Source organism: Pogonomyrmex barbatus, unplaced genomic scaffold (genome assembly GCF_055798465.1).
Source record: "Pogonomyrmex barbatus isolate J1 unplaced genomic scaffold, ASM5579846v1 scaffold1, whole genome shotgun sequence".
NCBI classification, from domain to species: domain Eukaryota; kingdom Metazoa; phylum Arthropoda; class Insecta; order Hymenoptera; family Formicidae; genus Pogonomyrmex; species Pogonomyrmex barbatus.
The window spans coordinates 28836425-28858602 of NW_028297098.1; the positions used below are offsets into that span (position 1 = coordinate 28836425).

The 22178-nt window shown below is 31.7% G+C and overlaps 5 protein-coding genes and 1 long non-coding RNA gene across 9 annotated transcripts; 3 read left to right on the forward strand and 3 right to left on the reverse strand.

Moving 5' to 3' along the window:
* Window positions 1–2382: 2382 nt before the first annotated feature.
* fabp (fatty acid binding protein) lies at window positions 2383–9384 on the forward strand. 2 transcript variants are annotated; one of them, XM_011648559.3, is made up of 3 exons: window positions 2383–2614; window positions 7418–7689; window positions 8884–9384. In XM_011648559.3, the coding sequence occupies exons 1-3, from the start codon at window positions 2539–2541 to the stop codon at window positions 8935–8937; spliced, it is 402 nt and encodes a 133-aa protein (XP_011646861.1). In that variant the 5' UTR covers window positions 2383–2538; the 3' UTR covers window positions 8938–9384. The 2 variants fall into 2 exon arrangements, with proteins under 2 accessions (XP_011646861.1, XP_011646860.1); XM_011648558.3 differs by lacking the exon at window positions 2383–2614 and adding an exon at window positions 6649–6806.
* On the reverse strand, window positions 7446–11017 carry LOC105433309 (cell cycle checkpoint protein RAD1). Of its 2 annotated transcripts, XM_011648561.3 has the most exons (5): window positions 10881–11017; window positions 10593–10811; window positions 10205–10399; window positions 9839–10114; window positions 7446–9672 (listed from the first exon to the last, which is right to left on the reverse strand). In XM_011648561.3, the coding sequence occupies exons 1-5, from the start codon at window positions 10977–10979 to the stop codon at window positions 9643–9645; spliced, it is 819 nt and encodes a 272-aa protein (XP_011646863.2). In that variant the 5' UTR covers window positions 10980–11017; the 3' UTR covers window positions 7446–9642. The 2 variants fall into 2 exon arrangements, with proteins under 2 accessions (XP_011646863.2, XP_088941153.1); XM_089085027.1 differs by having other exon boundaries at window positions 7446–10114.
* LOC148938330 (zinc finger SWIM domain-containing protein 7-like) lies at window positions 10960–12318 on the reverse strand. Its single transcript, XM_089085057.1, has 3 exons — window positions 12037–12318; window positions 11284–11515; window positions 10960–11131 (listed from the first exon to the last, which is right to left on the reverse strand). Exons 1-3 carry the CDS (start codon window positions 12161–12163, stop codon window positions 10960–10962), a joined length of 531 nt encoding a protein of 176 aa, XP_088941183.1. The 5' UTR covers window positions 12164–12318.
* Window positions 12319–12688: 370 nt separating this feature from the next.
* On the forward strand, window positions 12689–16699 carry Pgi (glucose-6-phosphate isomerase). Its single transcript, XM_011648557.3, has 11 exons — window positions 12689–12938; window positions 13258–13351; window positions 13427–13618; window positions 13693–13773; window positions 13853–14068; window positions 14168–14407; window positions 14652–14832; window positions 14917–15035; window positions 15113–15335; window positions 16240–16306; window positions 16421–16699. Exons 1-11 carry the CDS (start codon window positions 12808–12810, stop codon window positions 16542–16544), a joined length of 1668 nt encoding a protein of 555 aa, XP_011646859.2. The 5' UTR covers window positions 12689–12807; the 3' UTR covers window positions 16545–16699.
* LOC105433304 (uncharacterized) lies at window positions 15074–18341 on the reverse strand. Of its 2 annotated transcripts, XR_016141330.1 has the most exons (3): window positions 18202–18341; window positions 17832–18057; window positions 15074–15435 (listed from the first exon to the last, which is right to left on the reverse strand). It is a non-coding gene; the product is annotated as an uncharacterized LOC105433304 (long non-coding RNA). The 2 variants fall into 2 exon arrangements; XR_968482.3 differs by lacking the exon at window positions 15074–15435 and having other exon boundaries at window positions 17782–18057.
* Dolk (Dolichol kinase) lies at window positions 18043–21823 on the forward strand. Its single transcript, XM_011648556.3, has 7 exons — window positions 18043–18260; window positions 18896–19146; window positions 19307–19527; window positions 19619–19807; window positions 19903–20112; window positions 20216–20546; window positions 20623–21823. Exons 1-7 carry the CDS (start codon window positions 18181–18183, stop codon window positions 20754–20756), a joined length of 1416 nt encoding a protein of 471 aa, XP_011646858.2. The 5' UTR covers window positions 18043–18180; the 3' UTR covers window positions 20757–21823.
* Window positions 21824–22178: the final 355 nt, after the last annotated feature.

Consider the following 22178-nt stretch of genomic DNA (forward strand, 5'->3'; position numbering starts at 1 on the left):
TTAGATAAATGAAATAAGTAACGATAGAGCGAGTATAAGAGGAAGAGCAGGCAACTTCATCCTAGGAGGGAGTTTCAAAAATAAGAGGCGACGACCACGGAAGATATATTTCGGTGCGACAAGCGGGAGAAAACGAGCGTAAAGATCTCGCATATGCACGGATCGGTGCTGGATCGGTTTGTCGGTCCTTTCGCAAATAACACGGAGAGGAAAGGAGAGGAGAGGAGAACCGGACGAGTATCTTCGTGCCTCGTGAGATGTCCCTTTGGAGAATTAAACGTCATCGATGTGTCGGCGAACGTTTCCAGCCGGTTCGTATTCGGAAGGTACGGTACGTATACACCCCTCGACGGCAAATGCGGAATTCGCGCCGCCGCGATGTTGCCAAGCCTACAAGTCGTCGGCGTCGGAATTCACGTGTTGCTACGCGACATCGCCGCGCGTCCGACAAGCGTGTGTGCGTGATTACGGCAGCGTCGACGCGTTTCCACCGCACCGTTATCGACCGTGGCGGGCGTTGCGGATCGCGAGCGACGAAATCGACGCCATTGCGATCAGACGTGGCATCGCGAGCCGTGCGTCATACCTTCGATACGCCGGTCTCCCTCGCTCCCTATCCGGAAGAGAAAAATTCAACGTGTCAAATTTCATTATTTATCGAATTAAACGAATCATTAATGAACCATCTTTTACCTACGCAACACAGATTTTGCAACTCATTTGCATTTAATATTGCTGCAATATTGTAATGTCGCGACATCGCTGCATCAGTAAAGCAATATTGCCACAATATTAAAAAACGGAAGGTGCGAGGAATAAATTAACGTTGGGTCGCCAGATGAGTATCTTGATGGCATAACGTGGCATGAATGCAGAGGTTCATCGGAAAGTTGGATGAATCGATCGGCGGTTTTATGTACGACAAATGGAATTTCCGCACGCACGAATGTATGAATCGAAATATAAATAATACAGCACGACACACCCACATGCGTTAGTGGGACTTTGAACGCAATTACGAGAGGATTACAAGGGACTATAAGTGCCTATTAGCCGTTTATTCGAACGTAGGAACGATTCGTCGTGAAGTCGCGCGCATTGATCCACCGACCAATGAGGTGGGAGCATTCGTATCGTCCGATGCGTACCTCACATCACGCATGTCAAGTTCAAGAGGTGTACACCTTTAACTTCATGTCGTTCTTGAACTTGGAATTAGCCCATATATCTGGAAGCGATTAGAGCGGTCGGAAATGGAAGAAAAAGAATTATTAATCGAAAGTGAAAAAAATTTTTTGACATTATTCTCGATTCTCATGATAGTCTTTTTATGAAATCAACTCTCGTATCGCGCGCAAGTATGTATCATAGATAATAACAACCGCGTATCATGATTCAGACGTCAGCATTATTATAAATACAATTGATATCATGTATTATTTTGCATATTTGTTAGGAAAATTTATATTACACGTACGTAATGTTTTTCGTAAACTGAAGGAAGGAACTGCTTATGCAAGCGAACAGTGAAACTCAGTCGTCTCATCCTGTAAACAATCGATTTATTAAAAACTAACTTTGAGCTGCTGTATTGTAAGTCCATTAAAAATAATGATACGTAGTTTGCGAGATGAGCAATCAATTTCGAATTTGTATAAATTCAAGAAAAGAAATATTATTACGATTCTAAGATCAAGAGTTCGCCGAGAGTTGCCTTTTTTTATTCTAGTTATTTATAGAAAGTATATAGAAACTTTTAGCTTGGCGTATTATATTGTTTACACTTATTTACCATGTTATATATTAATTTATATTAAGATATTGAATTTATCTATTCTATAAAAGTATTATAACAATCTTATCACGATCTAATTAATTTGATAAATATTTATATAGGAACCGTCGCCGATTTTTTTACTTCGGTGCTTCACACATGCGAGTATAGGACAAAATCAAAAAACGGCATGTCTCACGCCAGAAGAAGGACGAAAGTCGTGCAAGCAGGATGCAGGATAGCACGATCGCGCCACAGCAGATCCCGGGAAGGGGGAAGCTCCGAGTGGGAGCGAGACGGGGAAGGTTTCGTCCTGTACATTGGAAAAGGGCGGAAGGAGCAAAAGGGAAGAGAAAACGAGAGAATCGCGGAGAGCTGAGGGAGATGGAGCTAATGGGTTAACGAGAGGGGAAAAGGGCGGTTCCAAGTTAGGGGGAAGGAGGAAGTGCAGTGAGAGAGGGAGCACGACCCCCGGTACATCGACAGCGGAACAGGCAAACGACGAGTCGCGAGTGGGACAAGGAAAGCGAGATAAAGGTAGAAGGAGAGAGATCGAGAGAGTGAGAAAGAGAAGAGAGGTAACAGTCTGGGGAAGCAGAGTTTTCGTGCTCGATACTCCTCATCCTGACGTTCCCGTTCAGTTCTCGTAACCGCGCCGATCGGCCAGGAGGTGTTCCAGTGAACTTCCATCGACCGACATCCCCGGTGTCGCTACCGATCTCTTCGTCTTCTTCACGCATCGTTTCATCTTCCGGTCGATCACCATGTCGAGCGAATTCCTTGGAAAACGTTACAAGCTTTTCAGCAGCGAGAATTTTGACGAGTTCATGAAGGCGCTCGGTACGTAATCGAATGTTGCTCTCTTGGCACCGCTTGGGTCGTTCAAAGTGCAGAAATGCGGAAATCTTAATTTAGTATGCTCGCGTGAAAAATTAAATCAGCAAATTCAAGAAATAGCACTTCGCCCTCTTATATTCTCGCGGTCGATAAATTAACACTACTCTACAATTCGAGATTAATTTGATCAAAGTTCGAAGCTCGCGTTGTGTGCCACATGAATCGTGTTCTTAATGTGCTGTTCTCAGTGCGTTAAGAAAGAGAATCGGAATCCCACTAATTTTTCCTTTCCATCATTCACATTTAGCGATTAATTCCTTCTACGGATCTCTTTCGAACGCCAACAACCGGACATGGAATGTTACGCAATATTTAACAAGTGTTGTTGTCCTTTGTTATCTTTGCCCGTATTTCCTGAAGACCTTGGATTATATCACTTGGTATTAAGCACTAACCACAAGCGCTTCATTATGTTACGTTAACTGCGATAAAATTACACAATTCTATTCGTGAGAGAAGTCGAATAGAATAAGGAGATAGTAAGGAAATAGTTTTGCATATAACAAGGAATAGAGAGATGAAACCCATTTTTATTTACTTTACCAACGTAGATTAACCTTTTATCTTTTTTTTTAATATTTAAAAATGAGAAAAAGAAGAATAAATTAATTTACATTGGTAGAAATGAGAGATGCAAGAAAAATAGAAATATGAATTTCAAACAAATCTCTAATATCCATCTCTATCCATATTTATTAATTTCAATCGCGGTATTAATTTACTTTTTGTTTTAATTCTAAGAATTAGAAAAAAATAAAGACCAAAGTTAAACTGGGATTAAAGTTAATTTACATTGGAAATGAACATAATTCTTAGAACTGAAAGAGAATAAAAAGTTAAATCGAGATTTAATCTACATTAGTAGAAATGCACGCCTAGTCCACTATTACAGATTATAGGGAAGATAACTGAGAAATCATTAAAGGTCTCGCATAATAAAATAGTGACAATAGAAAGAGGTAAAAAAGCCTTTCGTGCCGAGTGTATTGGCACCGCGCAGTATAAATTGCGCTTCTGCAGAAAGCGGACGATTATACATATTACTACAGGCTATATTATTATCATGATGGGATCTGTCGTTAGTCCCATCTGTACACGTCGCGTGGCGAGATCGGCACATCGGCGTATAACAAACGTGCACGTGAACAAACACGCGCACGTGACTAATATGCGCATGAAAAGTTACGGGGTAAACATCAAAGGAGAGTTCTTGGAGAGCACTAATACTCTGCTCATTCACGGAACTTGGATTCAATAAATATAAGAGCTAAATAATAATAGTTTTGACAAATTAGAATCCTCGATAACTCAATGACCTGAGTAATTTCATTACATTTCCATTCGGCTTTGTAAATACGTTCGAAAATATAAACATGATTTGATGTAGGTAGCTTCCGTCTAGCGCGTATCGTCGTAAGTCTTAATCGGTTAATTAGCAGCTAAACTCGTTTGTTCATCAGCGAGATATCAATAAAGACCGGGACATTTATCAATTTTAATACGTTAAACTACGCCCCCTCGCCTTCGTGCAATGACCTGACCTCGATCTTAATTCTAATCGTGCACTACGAACTGTCTGATTGCGGTCTAATTTAACACTTGAATTAATTTATCAATGTGATTAATAAATCCCGTAATTGTCGGTCGAATCACGCGAGCGCGCGGTATTCGTGCTTATACAAAATTTGTGATAACTAAGTTCATCAATCACATATATGTATTTTTATAAGTAGTGAAAGTCATGTTAGATTTCTTTTCTAAAAATACCTTTGGACATAAGCACTTTATTTTTATGATCATTAAGGAAAGAAGAACTCTGTTAATTTCAATTGATAAGTTATCTTTTTATCTGGTGTGAGGCTTATTGACTTTATGAAAAATTTAGATAACATCGACAATCTCTTTATTTTTCGTTTTATTATCTACAAATGTTACTTTATCAACTGTTATATAATGTTGAATATTCTATGTGGATGTGTGTATGTATGTATGTATGTATATATGTATGTATGTATGTATGTGTGTATATATATATATATATATATATATATTCATTATAATATAAAAAATAATATCTTGTATATAGAATGTATATTTGTATACATGATTTGAATATACATTATAGTGTATAATAATATGTACATTCATTAATGTATTTTGTACATATGCAGCATATAAAATTTAATATTTATCACTGTTTCAGTAAAAAAATTATCACTGTATGTCACTATATTGTGCATATACGTACATTATGTCAATTATATACATATGTATATATTTTGGACTTCTTTATACGTTTTATATACATAATTCTAATTACATTTGCATATACATATCCTGTGTATATATATCTATATATATATATATATATATTATATATATAAAACGTGTGTGTGTGTGTGTGTGTGTGTGTGTGTGTGTGTGTGTGTGTGTGTGTGTGATGCGTGCATATGTGTGTTTTATATATATATATATATTTATATATATATATATATCAAGAAAGCAATTATTACACAATATTAAATATAATATAGAAAGTATATAATCTTTATATTTTGTGAATATATATCATCATCTTTTAATTAAAGAGTAAAAAAATATAAAACGAGCTTTTCGTTATGCTCTTCTGTTTCTATTAAACATATTTATAGGTCTAGTTATTATTCATGAATTAGATTGGATTGTGTTTTCCATTTTCTTCTTTTAAATATTCATTGCTCTATCACTCATACAAATGTGTATACAGATGTAAATCTATGATAAATGATGATAAATGTACACGAGTGTTCGCAATATATTGATTGAACTTGGATCTTCGGATCTTTGGGTAGATTCGCTAAGTCCAAGTATGCGAATCAGTCATTCCTGCGAAATAATTATTATGCAATAAATTAATTTAAATGTAAATTTTGCAGTAATTCCTGACGCCATCTGTCTCATACTTCAAGACTCGAGTACTAGATTTAATATGATAATATTTGAGGTGAAATAGAATCATGAATTACACGACGGCGCGATGGTATAACGGATTCTGCGCGAGGTTTACAGAACCGTTGACGGACGGGATCAACGTTTCCCACCCCCTCGCTCGACATCGTCGTTACGGTAATCTTCGGACGAGCGGTTTGCCGGAAATTAAATAAGAGAGCAAGTCTAGACGTGCCGTCTTTCGACGCGTTACCGCGCGATTATTTCGACGCGGAAAGTTCGAGGCGTACGTCTTTTCCGAGAATCGTCACGGCGACGGTAAGATCGATAAGCGGTACTTGCGTGACTCGACGCAAACCTATAACTTCGTTATCACCTGGCGGCGAGATAAGAGTATCTTTGCTTTTTTACTTTTCTTTTTTTTTATTTTCGAGGTCGCTTAAAGGAATATTCCTCGCGACACGTTTGTCGTCAAGCGCGATCCCGAACCAATGTAAGATCGTTAATCGAATCGGTAATACATCGGATGATAATTATTTCCTCAATTTCGCAAACGACAGATAATCACAGTCTCCCTAATAGCTTTACGAGATAAGAAAATCGTCATCAATTGTGAATTTATTAGTCAAATGAGCAATCAGTGCGATCGCCTTAGGATAACGAAATAGACTTTCGTTGACATTTCATCAACATATAGTTTTCACCAATGGATGCGAATGAAATCGCTATCGAAATCAGCAATCGGAAATATCGTCTGAAGCAAGAGTCACGCCTTTTACCGTAGTTTAAGAACAGTTGTTGCTGGAAAAAGATTTCTATCTATCATTATCTATCGAGATATTCTTGTTGCAACATTGCCATGTGCTGTAATATTCATAACATGATGTCATTCCGGGTGATAATTTGCGATGTCTATAAATAGCGTCAACAAGGGGTCAAACTTCAAAGTCTCTTTGCGTCTCTCTCGCCACGGTTTTCAACGCGAAACCGGCTTTCTCCCACGATGAACTCAGCCTACCTATGATATAAAGTCTAATCAATCAAGCGAGCATAAAGCATAAACCAGCCGAGCCGTTAGTCAGTCCCGTTCTCGCAGGCGTCGATGATAGATCGAACACAATGTCGTCGGAAATACTAACCGGTATTCTGGGCAAGCGTTACAAGCTCCAGACGAGCGAAAAGTTTGACGAATACATGAAAGCCTTAGGTGAGACGACACGCGTGCCTTGACTGACATTTGTAATTAAAAAAAAAAAAAAAATTAATTTCTAATCACAACACCATCCGATATTCATATGAAATTTGTCGTTCAACTGTTTTTCACACGAGGATTCTTATGATCAGAAATTGATCTTTTTTTGTAAAATTTTTAGGCGTGACCGACACTCTTCGGATTAGATCGGTAGGAAAATAGTGCTTCCCGAGAGAGATAAGCTTCTTCCGAGTGCTGACGGATAATGAAAGTTTCAATTTCCGTTTATTTCGAGTTCGATTTCAATAGATATGCGCTATAAAAAATTATCCTAATCTTGAGCTTGATGTCGCAATATATTTCTTACTAATTATGTGATTTTGTCACATAATTGTTGAAGAAATATTATTGCCTCGGATTTCTCAATTTAAGCAATAGTTTGAAGCGTATGAAAAAATTTCTCCTCTGTGCATTTTCTTTAAAATTTAGATAATTATCGCGAGGTATTGGCATTTTTATGAAAACAATTAGTGAACATGAGGAAATCATTGGGCTCATTAGAATTTCATAGAGAATTGAAATTAAAATCATAAATGTATTTTGAAATAGCTTACGCTTTTCTTCAGGCGTGGGTATGGTGACACGGAAAATGGGCAGCAGTGTCAGTCCCGTCGTCGAATTAACGGAGAAGGATGGAACGTACACTCTGAAAACAACCAGTCCATTCAAAAACACCGAAATAAAATTCAAGCTCGGCGAGGAGTTCGACGAGGAAACCGCGGACGGCAGGAAAGTGAAAAGCGTCTGTACTCTGGAGGGTAACAAACTCGTCCAGGTGCAAAAGGGAGAGAAGGACACTACGATCGAAAGAGAATTTTCGCCCACAGAGATGAAAGCGGTAAGCAGATTTTCAAGAGATTTTCAAGAGATTTTCAAGAGATTGGTCATACATTCGCACACGTATTGAACGCAATGATTAAACCGATTATAAAATGTGTATAACTCATAAATATCGTTAACATTTATGTTTTTTGAAGCAAAGCAAATTTTACAGCGATTTAGGTAATTTTTAATGACTTTGTCATTTGTAACGCGTCGATATTTAAATTCTAATCTTGGTTTTGCATCAATATTTTACCCGTAAATCGATAACAAGCCACGTACTTGTAAGAACATTAATTATTTAAAGTTAGTAGTAGAAGTTAGGAACAAGGTAACATCGACCTTTACTCGGGTAAACATTGGAGAATCGCAAGAAATAATCTCTGTCTCTATGTGTGTCTCATGATAAATTCGCGGAGATCGCTTATAGACTGGCAAACTTGCGGCTATGTTTTTTGAAGACTTGAAATATTACATTAATATATACGATGGAGAATTTACTTTGGACATATATTATATTTTAATAATTCGCTACACGCGAATCTAAAAATTAATAAAACTAAAATTATTCTAAAGAAAATTATCTATTGAATCATATTTCTTTTTTAAAACGAGAATTGTTATTAATTATTCCATTATTATCATTTGTATACATCTTTCTATAAAAAAAAAAAAAAATATTTAAAATATCCTGCCTAGCATGTAAACTTGGACGGTACATAACAGAACGAGTTTTATTATTACAAGAATAGTTAAGACATAGTTAATTGTGCGGGAAAATGCACTTGCCGTGCGCATCCTTCCTCTCTAAACATTTGAACTTTGATTCGTGTCGCTTGACGCAGTCGCAGGAGTTGCCGATTAAAGTACAAAAGCTACGTGGAGGAGCGCCGCAACGAGGGATCGTTGCACGAGCGGCTAATGTTATAATGATTCGTCAAATGTCCGGCCAATTATCGCGTGCGCTCCTCCTGTTCGTGACACGTACAATTCTACAGCACCGAGCTCCGAAACGGTGCCAATAAAGACCCATTGATCCGTCTGGCGATACGCGTTAATGCCGTGAGACACCGGCGCGGGAATAATTCCCGCACTCTTTCTCTCTTGTACTCTTATAGAAACTGCTATTAATAATTTCGAGGGATTACCGTTAAGTCGAATACGGCTACAACTATCAAATATTATAGACGTTATGCTACTTCTGTTACAGATCATGAAGGTCGATGACATAGTCTGCACGAGGGTATACAAGCTTCAGGAATAGAAGTTCAGTTATCAAAACTGAAGGCGTGCACAACCCCATGCAAGTGCTTCTAAAAGTATCGAAGATAAGAATATGTAAATTATTGTCTGAAATCTGGTTTAAGAGGGCAAATAAGATAGTACACGTTGACATAGAATACCGGATTGTATAAGCTGAATGTAATTCTTGTTGAAAGTATTTAACTTTAAAAACTTACAAAAAATACAATTTCCTATAAAGTTAAAATTTACATATTTACGAATTCATGCGTTCGCAAAAAAATGTATATTAAATAATAGTCGAAGCATAAATTAGCTATCTGCGTTGTGCACATTTTCTATTTATGTATCGCGTGTTACGTAATGAAATGTGTAATACCGTCAATGAATTATGTTTCATGTACAGCAGTTGCTGTTATCCTATGAATGTTTGCTTTTTTTCTACAAATAATAATGACTAATGGAAATATACATGTGTTTTCATTTCGAGCTCTCTGATTAGTGATCTCTTTTAATCACATTCTGAATGTATATGATAACGAAATGATATAATTTCATAGTTTCGTTTATTTAAAAAATAAAATAATGAAAAAATGAAAATAAATCATCGTTGAAAATATACAAAACATTTAAGTATTTATTAAAGAAAGCTGTATACATAGATGGACATCTGGCCTATTTCTGATTTGATGCAATGTGTCCATACTATTATTGCTCATCACTCTATTTAATCGAACATATCGATTAATGGAGAAATCTGTAAATGAAATAAATAAAATTTTTATGGTGTATCACACAGATATTGTATCAAAGTATTGTAAAGTGTAACTGTAAGGATTGAAACAAAATGCATGCTATAAAAACTAATATTAAAAATTAATAATCTAATTGTTTGTATAATTTTTCGTTATGAAAAGCCTTACATAATATTCCACATAACAGACGTGTCCACTTTCGGTTTTAATCATATATTGAAAGCACAATAAGCCAGTGTTATTGGTTCTTAGGGAAACTTTATCAGCGCACAATAAAGCTTTCATCGCCTGTTTAATGTGCGTTAATTTAAAATTAGATGTTACCGTTGATGTACATTGGAAAGTATCTATTAAATCACTATCATGGGGAAAACCGATGTGGCAAATGCCACCTAGACCCTCCGTGCTAATTCTGAAGAAGGGTTCTTCCGGTGATAAACATAACTAGAATAGTAAGCATTGTATTTCAATTAAACATTTGTCACATATTTCTAGACATTTTAAAGCTTGATTGAAATGATTATTTGTCTATACCTCGACTAATTCGCTAGTTGAATCTAACTCGGTCATGGCATCCTTCAATAATTCTGTTTGCAATACTATTTTATTTACAACATCTCCTGTATCAAGATGAAAGTCTAATATTGTATCTACTTCTAAAGTTTGTAATGAGCAATCGGTTATAACACCATCTTCTACAATGATAATACTTAAAGGATACCCTATGCCCTATAATAGATGATAATGTCAATATCATTTTAATGTTACAAAATGGCAAGTGTTTTTTAAATATTTTCTTTACTTTAGGATAATTCAGAAAACTAGAACTTGAAGAGCTTTAAATTTTTTGTTTTTGACTCTAGATCTACTTCTTAAAATACATAATAAAGTTATTCTGATTTTACTTAAATATCAAGTTTACTTTGTAAAATATTTGTACTGCGATGGAATCTTCTTCTGAAGTAGATCGGAACATACTAAGACACTCCACCAATATGCTTAAACTCAATGAGAACATCACGTCTTCTTTTAACTTAAATTCATCGAAAATTGTACGTGGAATATACGCACTGGCCTGTATACACTTTGCATCTTCGACTGTTACTTTCAATCCGTTTTCATTGCCAAAGCAAATAGCTATCTAAATAATCATATAAACATTTCGCATAACTACAGAGGAAATGCACGAACATAAATGCATCCTAAATACCTCTTTAAAATTGACAGTTTTTAATAATTCTATTGCAATCCTTAAATTTGCCAATCCCATTTTTGCAACTAAAATGTAGTCATCTGTATTCGGGTTCATTGTGTTTATATGAAACCTGATATAACAATAAATTATCAAACTGCTTCTGCGCTAATTGTTGATGCAACAATTTTTCGTTGTCAATGCTGGCTAGCCAAGCTGCCAAAACATGCTTGCAAGTGAAAGCGGATCGATTTGTCAGTACTTGATGCCTGCAATGTTGCAAAAGCCATAGAAGAATTTTATATATTTTTCATAAAACATTTTTTTATAAAATATACAAAAAATATTTTTTTCTTATTCAGATGTAAAGTTTTGAAAATTACATTATCTTTTTAGTAAATAATTTATTCATATGTTATACCTAAAAGCAGCACAGCTGCAATAATTTACTTCTGGAAAAAGTGTATATAATGCTCCAGAGTGGCCCTTAATTTGCATCAACCAGCTAACCTCATTAATATGTTGGTATGGTTCAGCTATAATTTTATCACATGTAGAAATTTGCGTCACTCGTTTTTGTTCATACAAATCTAAGGCTCTTTCAAATACTCCACCAAATAGTTTATATAATTTCAGTAGATTCTGATCAGAGACTGAAAATATTTTATAATTTTATCATAATTGCTAATCAATTTTGAATATTTATATAGCCAATGATGACTTATCAATATAATATATTATCAATATAAGTCTATCAAATCTTTTCTTTTTTGCAAAAAAAAAATCAGAAAAAGGTAATGAGTAAATTAAATAAGATAGATTAAGTAAGATTAAAGTTAATCTAATATATAATATATAATATATAATAACAAAGAAGATGTAGACATTTATTTTTCAAGAAGAGAAACTTAAAGAAATTTAAATAAATTAACAATATTAAACATTTAATAAGAATTAAATGTAATTTTTATAACGAGAAAATAAGAAAAATTCTCGATTCATGTGCTTTCATTTAACCTTGATCGCTTTTTGTATCATTTTTTCTTTCACGTTTTTTATCCATGTTTAAAAATGTAGAATGCTTAAAACTAAACATACATTTTGTCCAGACTGAAAAAAATAGAAGGAAAATACAACTCTGCTAATATTAATATTAAATGATTAATAAACCTACATTTTTTCTCCTTTTTAAACTCGTCGGCTACTTCCTTCAGTACGTTATCTACGAAATCCACATACTTTTGATCGTACACCGTGGGTGGACGAGAATCGGTGTCCGCTGCTCGTTGATCTGAATTCATTAGAACAAATAGAGAGATTTATTTCTCGAATCGAAACGCTATTATCAAATCCCACGTATTTTCAGGTTTAGATCATAATTAGAATCTCATAAACTCATCCCTATTGCATGGTAAATAATGGTAGATGCGTGAAGAAGGAGGGAGAGAGTATTGCCGGCAAGATTACCAACTTAGAATATCTAAAGGCCATATCAGACTATAGAGGTTGCCCGGCTACTATTACCAATCACATTTGACCGTAACTAGGACCTGCTACATTGTGATTGGCTTAGAATCGTCAACCGGCAACCGCTAGTCTGATATGGCCTTTAAATCCATTGTACATGAAAATAGTGGATGTAGCACGAATGAGAACCACGCAATCTGGACATTATATCTACAGGATCATGGACACTGACTACGTAATTCATTCGTTTTTATGGACATAGAGGCGCTTCAAAATAAGATTACAGCTAAATCGCGGGCATGTCCGCTCTCAGCTTTCTCTCTGACTGTGCTCCTTGGCTTTTGTCAAGGCGCCGACTGCGACACCTAACAACATAAAATTCTCAACACAATGACAGACTGTCTTACGAAAGCGAGAGTAGAGTAACTAGTAACAGATTTCGCTGTTGGAATTACGCGCGGCTTTCTTAAATCGAAAAATGAAATCCAAAATAGATTTGTTGACTGAGCCTGCATGGAAACAACTGCAAGAATATTTCGACAGCAATGGCTTGAAGATTAATATTTACAATATGTTTCAGCAAGATCCTAAACGTTTCGAAAAATTTAGGTTCGTTTTTACTTTAAATGACCTTGGAGTTTCCTTGAATGACCTTTTAAAGATTATTCATTTTAAAATGAAAGAAAAAAACTTTTTTAAAATACTTTGTGAATGTTTTTTATTATTAACAATATTTTATAATAAATATTTCTTAGTTTTCCGTTTTATATATATATTAAAGAATAATGCATGCTTTAAAGTGATTATTACAAGTGTAAATAAAAATGATTTTTCGCAAAAAGAATATATAAAAAATTAAAAAATATTGTCATTATGATTAAAAAAGATATGTCATAAAAAATTATATTTAAATAATAATATTAAACAGTTTAGAACTGCCAACTCTACAAGATGGGCCAATTTTATTGGATTATTCCAAGAATAAAATTAATGAAGAAGTACTTGGATTATTATTTAACTTGGTATATAATATTAATCAATATAAAATTATTTAAATATAATTTTTATTATTTATAATTTTATATATCGTTCTATAGGCTTGTGCACGAGATATAGAAGCTGCAAGGAATGCGATGTTTACTGGTGAAAAAATCAATTTCACAGAGAATAGAGCAGTTTTGCATATTGCTTTGCGTAATAGAAGCAATACACCAATATTAGTAGATGGAAAGGATGTGATGCCTGATGTTAATTCAGTGTTAGAACACATGAAAAGTTTTACAAATAAAGTAAGCTTATTTGTTTACATATATGTATATAAATATATATGTATTGTCACAATACATATATTAAATATTCACAGGTATTGACAAAGCAATGGAAGGGATTTACTGGTAAACCTATTGAAGATGTTGTTAATATTGGAATTGGTGGCTCTGACTTGGTAATTTGTATAAAGTAGAAAGAATTTTTTTGCTCTGATTATTAAGTATTTAAGATTTAATATTTATTTGTATTTTAAGGGTCCACTTATGGTAACTGAAGCTTTAAAAGCATATAGTATTGGACCTAGAGTTCATTTTGTTAGCAATATAGATGGTACTCATATCGCTGAAACTCTGAAGAAATTAAATCCAGAAACAACTCTGTTCATAATAGCTTCCAAGACATTTACAACACAGGAAACTATAACAAATGCAACTACTGCCAAGCAGTGGCTTTTAAAAACATTGAAAGATGTAAGGATATGAATTAAAATTTAATTTGATTGTTATATTTAAGTATCATTCTTTGTATATTTCCTTCCTGCTATATTGATGCTGTGAAAAATTGTTTAGGAAGCTGCAGTGGCTAATCATTTTGTAGCATTATCTACTAATGAACAGAAAGTCAAAGAATTCGGCATTAATGTGAAAAATATGTTTGGCTTCTGGGACTGGGTTGGCGGACGTTATTCATTGTGGTCAGCTATTGGTTTATCAATTTGTTTGTCAATTGGTTTTGATAATTTTGAAAAGCTTTTAAGTGGCGCTCACTTTATGGATCAACATTTTTGTACAGCACCATTGGAACAGAATGTAAGTAAATTAAATATATATTGAATATAATATTGAGTAAATTTTTAAATTAATATCCATTAAACAATGATCTCAAAGATAGAATTATAAATTAAAACTATATATTGACAAAATTCTTTTTGTTTCAATTATGTTTTGTATGTAAATATAACTTACAGATGAAAAACGAAAAATCAAATATTCAATTCTTCAATCAGATCAATAATTCACTTAAATGTTTAATAATCTATATTGACTTTTTTAGGCTCCTGTCATATTAGCTTTACTTGGGATATGGTATCATAACTTTTATAAAGCTGAAACACACGCACTGTTACCATATGATCAATATCTACATAGATTCGCAGCTTACTTTCAACAAGGGGATATGGAAAGTAATGGAAAATATGTTACTCGTTCTGGAAAAACTGTAAATTATTCTACTGGTATGTTCTACATAGGAATATATATTCTTTTACAGAATATATAGTCTTAATAAAAATTTATTATTTATATTTTTATATTTTTAGGACCAATTGTGTGGGGAGAACCAGGCACTAATGGACAGCATGCATTCTATCAATTATTACACCAAGGTACAAGACTTGTACCAGCAGATTTCATAATTCCTGTGCAGTCTCAAAATCAAGTGAGTAATCTTTTATAATAATGCGTTTAAACAATCTATTAGAATTTTATACATTTGTGTATATTTATTTATCATAGATTGCGCCACATCATACAATTTTACTTGCTAACTTCTTTGCGCAAACTGAAGCTTTAATGAAAGGCAAAACTGAGAGTGAGGCTCGAGTTGAATTGGAAAAATCAGGATTGAATACCGAACAAGTGAACGCATTATTACCACATAAATTATTTGAAGGAAATAGACCAACAAACAGCATTGTCGTTAAAAAACTAACACCTTTCATTCTTGGTGCTTTGATTGGTAAATAGATTGTATGGTATATTGGTATGGTACATACATTAGTATATATCACTGAATGAAACATATAGCAAAATTTCTTTGATCTTTTGTCTTGATGGACCTAGAAAGAAAAAATAAATATATAGATATCTCTATTATTTTCTTTTTGATTAAATTTTGTCTAACAAGAAGAAGAAAAGTAGCATATTTGTACAAATTGGAAATATTTTTAATGTGATACAATTTTTATATTTATAACGCTATATATAAATATCATTAAGTTAAAATTATTATATACATAATGAATAATTATGATTTCTACTTGTTTATTACACAAAACAAAGTTGAAAGCAGATATATTATCAGATGTCTCATAGTTCTAGTTTATGAATTGATTCCTATGATTCCTACAAATCCTACATCTTATCTATGATTCCTACAAATTCCTACATCTTATCTTTTTTTATATCTATCAAAATGTTTTGATTTACTATTCCGTCCAGTACTATATGTCGATGGATAAATATTTTATACAATACTTTATTGGATGTATCTAATACTATAAAGTTGCTCAATAAATAGTTATAATATTAGATATATCTGATGATAACACATAGACACACACACACACACACACACACACACACACACACACACACACACACATTCATATATATACATTTATGAAGTGAGAGATAGTACAATATGAATATTTTTTGTAGAACAATATATACAATGTGAATGTTTTTTTATAAAGCAATAGAGAATAGCTAACGTACAAACAGATTGATACATATTGTTTTTTATTTTTTCATATGGAATTATTTTCATGTTGACTGTATTATTGGATATTAATTTATATATTAGAATATATATGTGTGTGTATATAGAAAATCTTTCTAATTTTCTATTTTTATTTGTTTAGCAATGTATGAACATAAAATCTTTGTACAAGGAATTATCTGGGATATCAATTCATATGATCAATGGGGGTAAGAAAAATTATATTTTTGCATGAAATATAAATTAATTTTTTGTCAATATATAGAAAATTCTTTATTTTTTTCTTTCGGAAAAAAAATTAATAACATTTTTATATTCCACAGCGTGGAATTGGGAAAACAGCTAGCTAAAGCTATTGAACCAGAATTGACAAGTGTGGAAAACATCACAACACATGATTCATCAACTAATGGTTTGATTGCATTTGCCAAACGTCACAAAGCCTAAACTGTACTTTTAGCAATATTATAATGTTCAATATAAGCAAAGTTTATATAAATAGCTTGTTTCAAACTGTATTATTATGTTAAAGTATATATATTACATAGTTAATGAAAAGATTATAAAAATGATATAATCAAATATAATATATATAAATTATATTTTTAACATTCTTAATTCTTCATATTATTTGGATTATGATATATAATCTAAGTTAAGAAAATTGATAAAAAAACTAATTTATTTTGATGTACGAAGAAAAAAATACTTAATGATTTTATGGCATGATTTAATATTATAATATTACAAGCAATCAGAGAAGTCATATTTATAAAAATATAACCAATTATATGTTATTTACTCAATAAATTAAAATATATTAAAATATATTTAATATAATCGTATTTTATATATGAAATAGAAAATATAAATATTAACCATAATAAAGATAATATAAAAAATAAATAAAAAATTGTAAAAGTAATGTAATATAATATGTATTATTCTTAATAGAACATTCAGTGGTTTTTTTTAATATTTTCAGAATATTTCTTTTTATATATATATATATATTTAATAAATGTTTTTGTTTTATGTACATAAGTGATATAAAGTATTACAAAGTGTTTTCTCTGAAATTATTAAAGATAGCGAAAAATTTCTTTTCTATATAATTATATTTAATATATATAGTTTTTAAGGTCCTTTAAATATCGGGCAGGATATCGCTACTAATTTTTTTAAAAAAGCACAAAAGAAATGATATCCTGTTTTTCTTGTTGAAATCGAAAAGTGAAAAATTGTTAAAAAATTACTGAATAATATTTCAAAATCATAATTTCCCTTGTGAAATTTAATAAAATGTGAGATATAAGAAAGTTATACTGTTATATATACTGTTGAAATATAATAACAAATTTTGAAATGATAGTTTGAAGTGGCTTCAATTGAGAAAGAGAATTGTGCTACAAAATATTTCTATCAGAATGACAATCAAACAACAAAAAAATCCATGATCATTAAACATTAGCAATTCTGATTGCTTGATCGGATGATAATACGGAAATACATTGCATTGTACATAAATTATAGTGTAACTACGACGTTAGAAACGTAAAAATTAAAATTTTATTCGATTCATCCTAACTTAACCTAATCTAATTTTCATTAATCAATATGAATATATTAAATTAATATAATATATTAAATTAATAATAATATTATAAATTAAATTAGACTTCAATTTCATATTTTTGCTGTTTTATTTTTCTTCATAAAACAAGTTATACTAACTGGATCTTAATTGCCATCATTTGCAAATTTTAAGATATTCTCGTAGATATCACGTAGATGACATTTCGAAATCTTTTCTAGTCGAATGAACTCCTTTTTTCTAGTTTTAAGTAGCCACGTGTAATAGTATCATTTGAAAGACATGGCAGGAAAACTTTCCGATTCGTCTCTTCGATGACGATCTCTTACGATCTTTTTCCATGTTCAAAGTGCAGGAGAATCGTTTCTATAAGACAAAATATAATTGAGTATAGATACATATCTGCACTGTAAATAAGGAGTAGATAATCATTTTAGATCAAGTCGGAGTTAACTCGTTACTCCTGCCGATCCTTAACTGAGAAAAAGAATGGAACTGATAATCACATACTATAGTCGGCTTGAGGAGAAGATACTGCAAAACATCAATCGCAATGGTATACGGTATCGGTACGTCGTTGACACTGTCATCCTTTTCCTGGAGCAAACTAACCTCGCAATGTGATATTGAGGATTTTATCACGATTATATTTCATTGTAAAATTATAGCGAAACGTTCGTCATCAATCGATGTTACTTCAGCATCAATTATATTTTATGATTTGACAATGACAGTTGTTGATTATTTTACAATCAGCATTGTCAATGACAATTGAGGATGATTTAAGAGTAACTTGTATCAGCGATGATTTATACCCATTTCTACTAATATATATTAACTTTAATCTCTTTAAGTTTAAATTGCTTTTTACATTTTGTTAATTCTGAGAATTAAAAAAAGTAAAGAATAAATTAAACCGAGTTTAAAGTTTTATATTGGTAGATACTGATATTAATATTATTAATTCAACTTAATTTAGTCAGCAGAATTATTTATAGCAAGATTTCTAGCTAAAATTTATTGTTTCTAATCTAACTCTTCTTTCCATATATTGAATAATGGAACATTAGAATTTTATTTATGTTAACAAGCTAATAAAGCTAGTATTGTTTGAGCTAGTATTGTTTGTTTAAGTTAATCAAAATTTGGTCAAAGTTGTTCATATATCTCATGAATTTATATATTATGAATTTATCGTTTGCAGGCTTGCAAACAGTGGATTATGGCTAGGTGCTTTAGTCGGCTTGAGTGCAGCAATTACGATATTGAAGGAAGAGAGCAGCTATTCTGAGACATGTCTTTTTGTAGGAACTACAGGTTTCGGTCTTGTCTTCTGTTCTTTATGCCTTTACATACGACTTTCAATGAAACAGGTTATAGCGAAAGACTTTCATGCCATATATTTTTTGCCTGCGATTATAACATCCATGCTGTTTTTACTTGCTGCTAACAAAGGTATATCAATCTGCAAATTATTTCTTTGGCTAGAGAAAATTATGATTATTGTTATAAACAAATGACATGTTTATAGAATTGAAACAGTGAAATGTACATATATATATACACATACACAACTCTGGTTATTATTATTTTTATATTGATTAAATAAGAACAGGATTATTGACGAGTGTTGTATGGGGCTTGACTGTTGGAAGTTTGGGCACATGGGGCATTCCACAATTAATGTCAGTTTTTCCATACTGCTTTACTGTGGGAGAAGCAACAGCGGTCATACATAGTTTTATTTTGTTTTTAATGTCGGTTGTTACCAACTTACCCTTGCGGTATCACCTACCTCCAATTCACGACAGTGACATAAGCACAGTTTTATTGCAGGTAATAAAATATAAAAAGGTTTATTATAATATTGATGAGATGTATTACGATGCTTACTTTTTGCATTTTCTTAATATATTATACATTACAGGTTGTGATATTATATGTAGTATCGGTATGTTTTCTGTGTGGATACTTTCCTATTCTACATAGCACGAGATATTTTTACTTAATGATAATCAGCTTGTTGTGTTTTATAATTCTTCCAATACTTTACATTGTTCTTGATCAAAATCCAGTAACATGGATAATTTCTTTTGCTTTTAATAGTCACAAAAGAGTAAGTAATATAATAGTTTATTACAATTTATATTATAAAACATAGATTTGAAGTATTTTTTTATTATCGATTATTTTGCTCTTTATGTATTGTAGATTGCAATATTCATATATTGGGCAATATGTCTTCTGTTAAGTATCTTAGCTATAATTTATCAGATATTATTAAACTCTCAAGCTACAAGTTCAACTAGGAAAAACTTCCATATATTAGCTACATTTGTATATATTCCTGGCATAATTTATGATCCTTCACTATTATATCTTGCCAGTGGCGTGATGTTGGTACTATTTATTGCTCTTGAGGTATTTATAATTATTGCTTATATATTATAGCTATTATATATCGTATAATATAATTTATTTCTTCTTTGTTAATGCACATAAGATAATAATTAATGATTTTTAGGTAATCAGATTCTTCAAAATCCCACCATTAGGAGAAATTTTACAGCAAGGCTTTCTTGCATTTGCTGATGGAAAAACCGATTTTTTGCTTTCATTAACGCCTATATATCTATTATGTGGTTTGTCATTTCCCCTTTGGATGCCAACTAATAATTTACCACTACTGATATTACTTAGTGGTGTGCTGACAGTAGGAATTGGTGACGCTGCTGCAAGTTTTGTTGGTAGTAAATGGGGTTTACACAAATGGGTCGATACGAAGAAGACTGTCGAAGGCACCATCGCATGTGTACTTTGCCAAATTTGTGTAATACTTATGCTAACATACTGTGGTAGATTTCTGTTTTTATATTTTTCTAAGTAATTTTTTTATTGTTTAACTTACTTTAATTATGTATATTTTGCCAGGTTTTATGGATAATTATCAATTACTAATGAGAAGCATTTTGGCGATTGTATTAATATCATTGATTGAGGCACGCACAAATCAGGTGGACAATCTGGCTTTGCCATTATTAATGTATGTGTTTTTGATGGTATAAATGTATATCGTTTATTCTATTTCGATAGCATCTCCATAATTTCAATTAATTTTTAAGAAAATTGTAACAATTATAAACATAATCATTTCATTATATAATTATTTCTGATTTTCGCCTTCTATTATCGAAATGAAAATAATTGTTGTAGACTATTTTTTTATGCTATTTTATAGTAAAAATTTATATTTATATTGACATATCCGACTATGTGCATTATTTAAGTTGCGTTATAATGTAGAAAAGAAGCTGTGCTCAAAGATTACAAATTGCACAAAATTAAAATTGATAAAATCTACTTAACTAACGATTTTTACGTAACTCCAACGTACTTATTGATTGTAAAATGTTATTAAGATATTTATTGGAAAAACAACGATACAATTATAAATGTGATTATTTCTATATACGTTGTGTCGTGAAATGGTGATGATGTACAAATATTTATATTTATGAAGGCGAATATATATTTATATATATATATATATCAAAAATATATATATAAAATGTATGTACATATAAGTATACAAAGTATCTGACACATATCACTATTAAGAAGCAGTTGCGGAACAATCTGCTCACCACATTATGTGCACTGATTCGCATATTTATTTTCGTTATTAACTTAAATTTTGTAATTTTTGCAAAAATAGATTCTATTTCTTAGCTTGATATATTATATACATTGGTGTGTTATATACATTTTGTATGATTTTTAACGATGTTAGATACTCTGTATATGGCGCGCCTGCGCCAGTACATAGAATACACTTCTCACATATACATACATGTGCACTCGTTTCCCCTTCATATATACATAATTTATATATTTATCCAAAGATTTGAAATGTACAAATAAAAAAATTATATTGATAGCTACAGTTAATGCGAATGCGAAAATCGGAATATCTTATGCATTTTTAAGCTTTATTAATTTCTATTTATTTAAAATCTATCGATTATGTGCCTGATATATTCCGCTCATTCCCAACAAAGCATTTTTATATGTAAGGCTTGTAAATTTTCTGATAAAAAGAAAACTACTAATATGAATAAAGAGTATTTTTCTATTTTGTGATATTATTTATTTCACATAATTTATATACAGAAGATGAAGCAATAAATCATTAAAAGATTATGATGTAGTTACGAAAAATTCAAATTACCGCTCGCTGAAAATAATATCGTCTTAATTTTTCAGTATCGTTTTGATATCATTTTGACATCAATTTGATTTTTATATGATTTTTGTTCTACTTGGGTAGCTTCCTTTGTACAATATTTACCGTAAAATTTTGGTTTTTTTACCTAAATTTTCCTTTGGATCTTATAAATTTGAAAATATTTAAAATGATAATTGTTGCTTCGCCCTATATAATATATAAAATTTTAAAAGAAATTTATTGATATGTTAATTATATATTA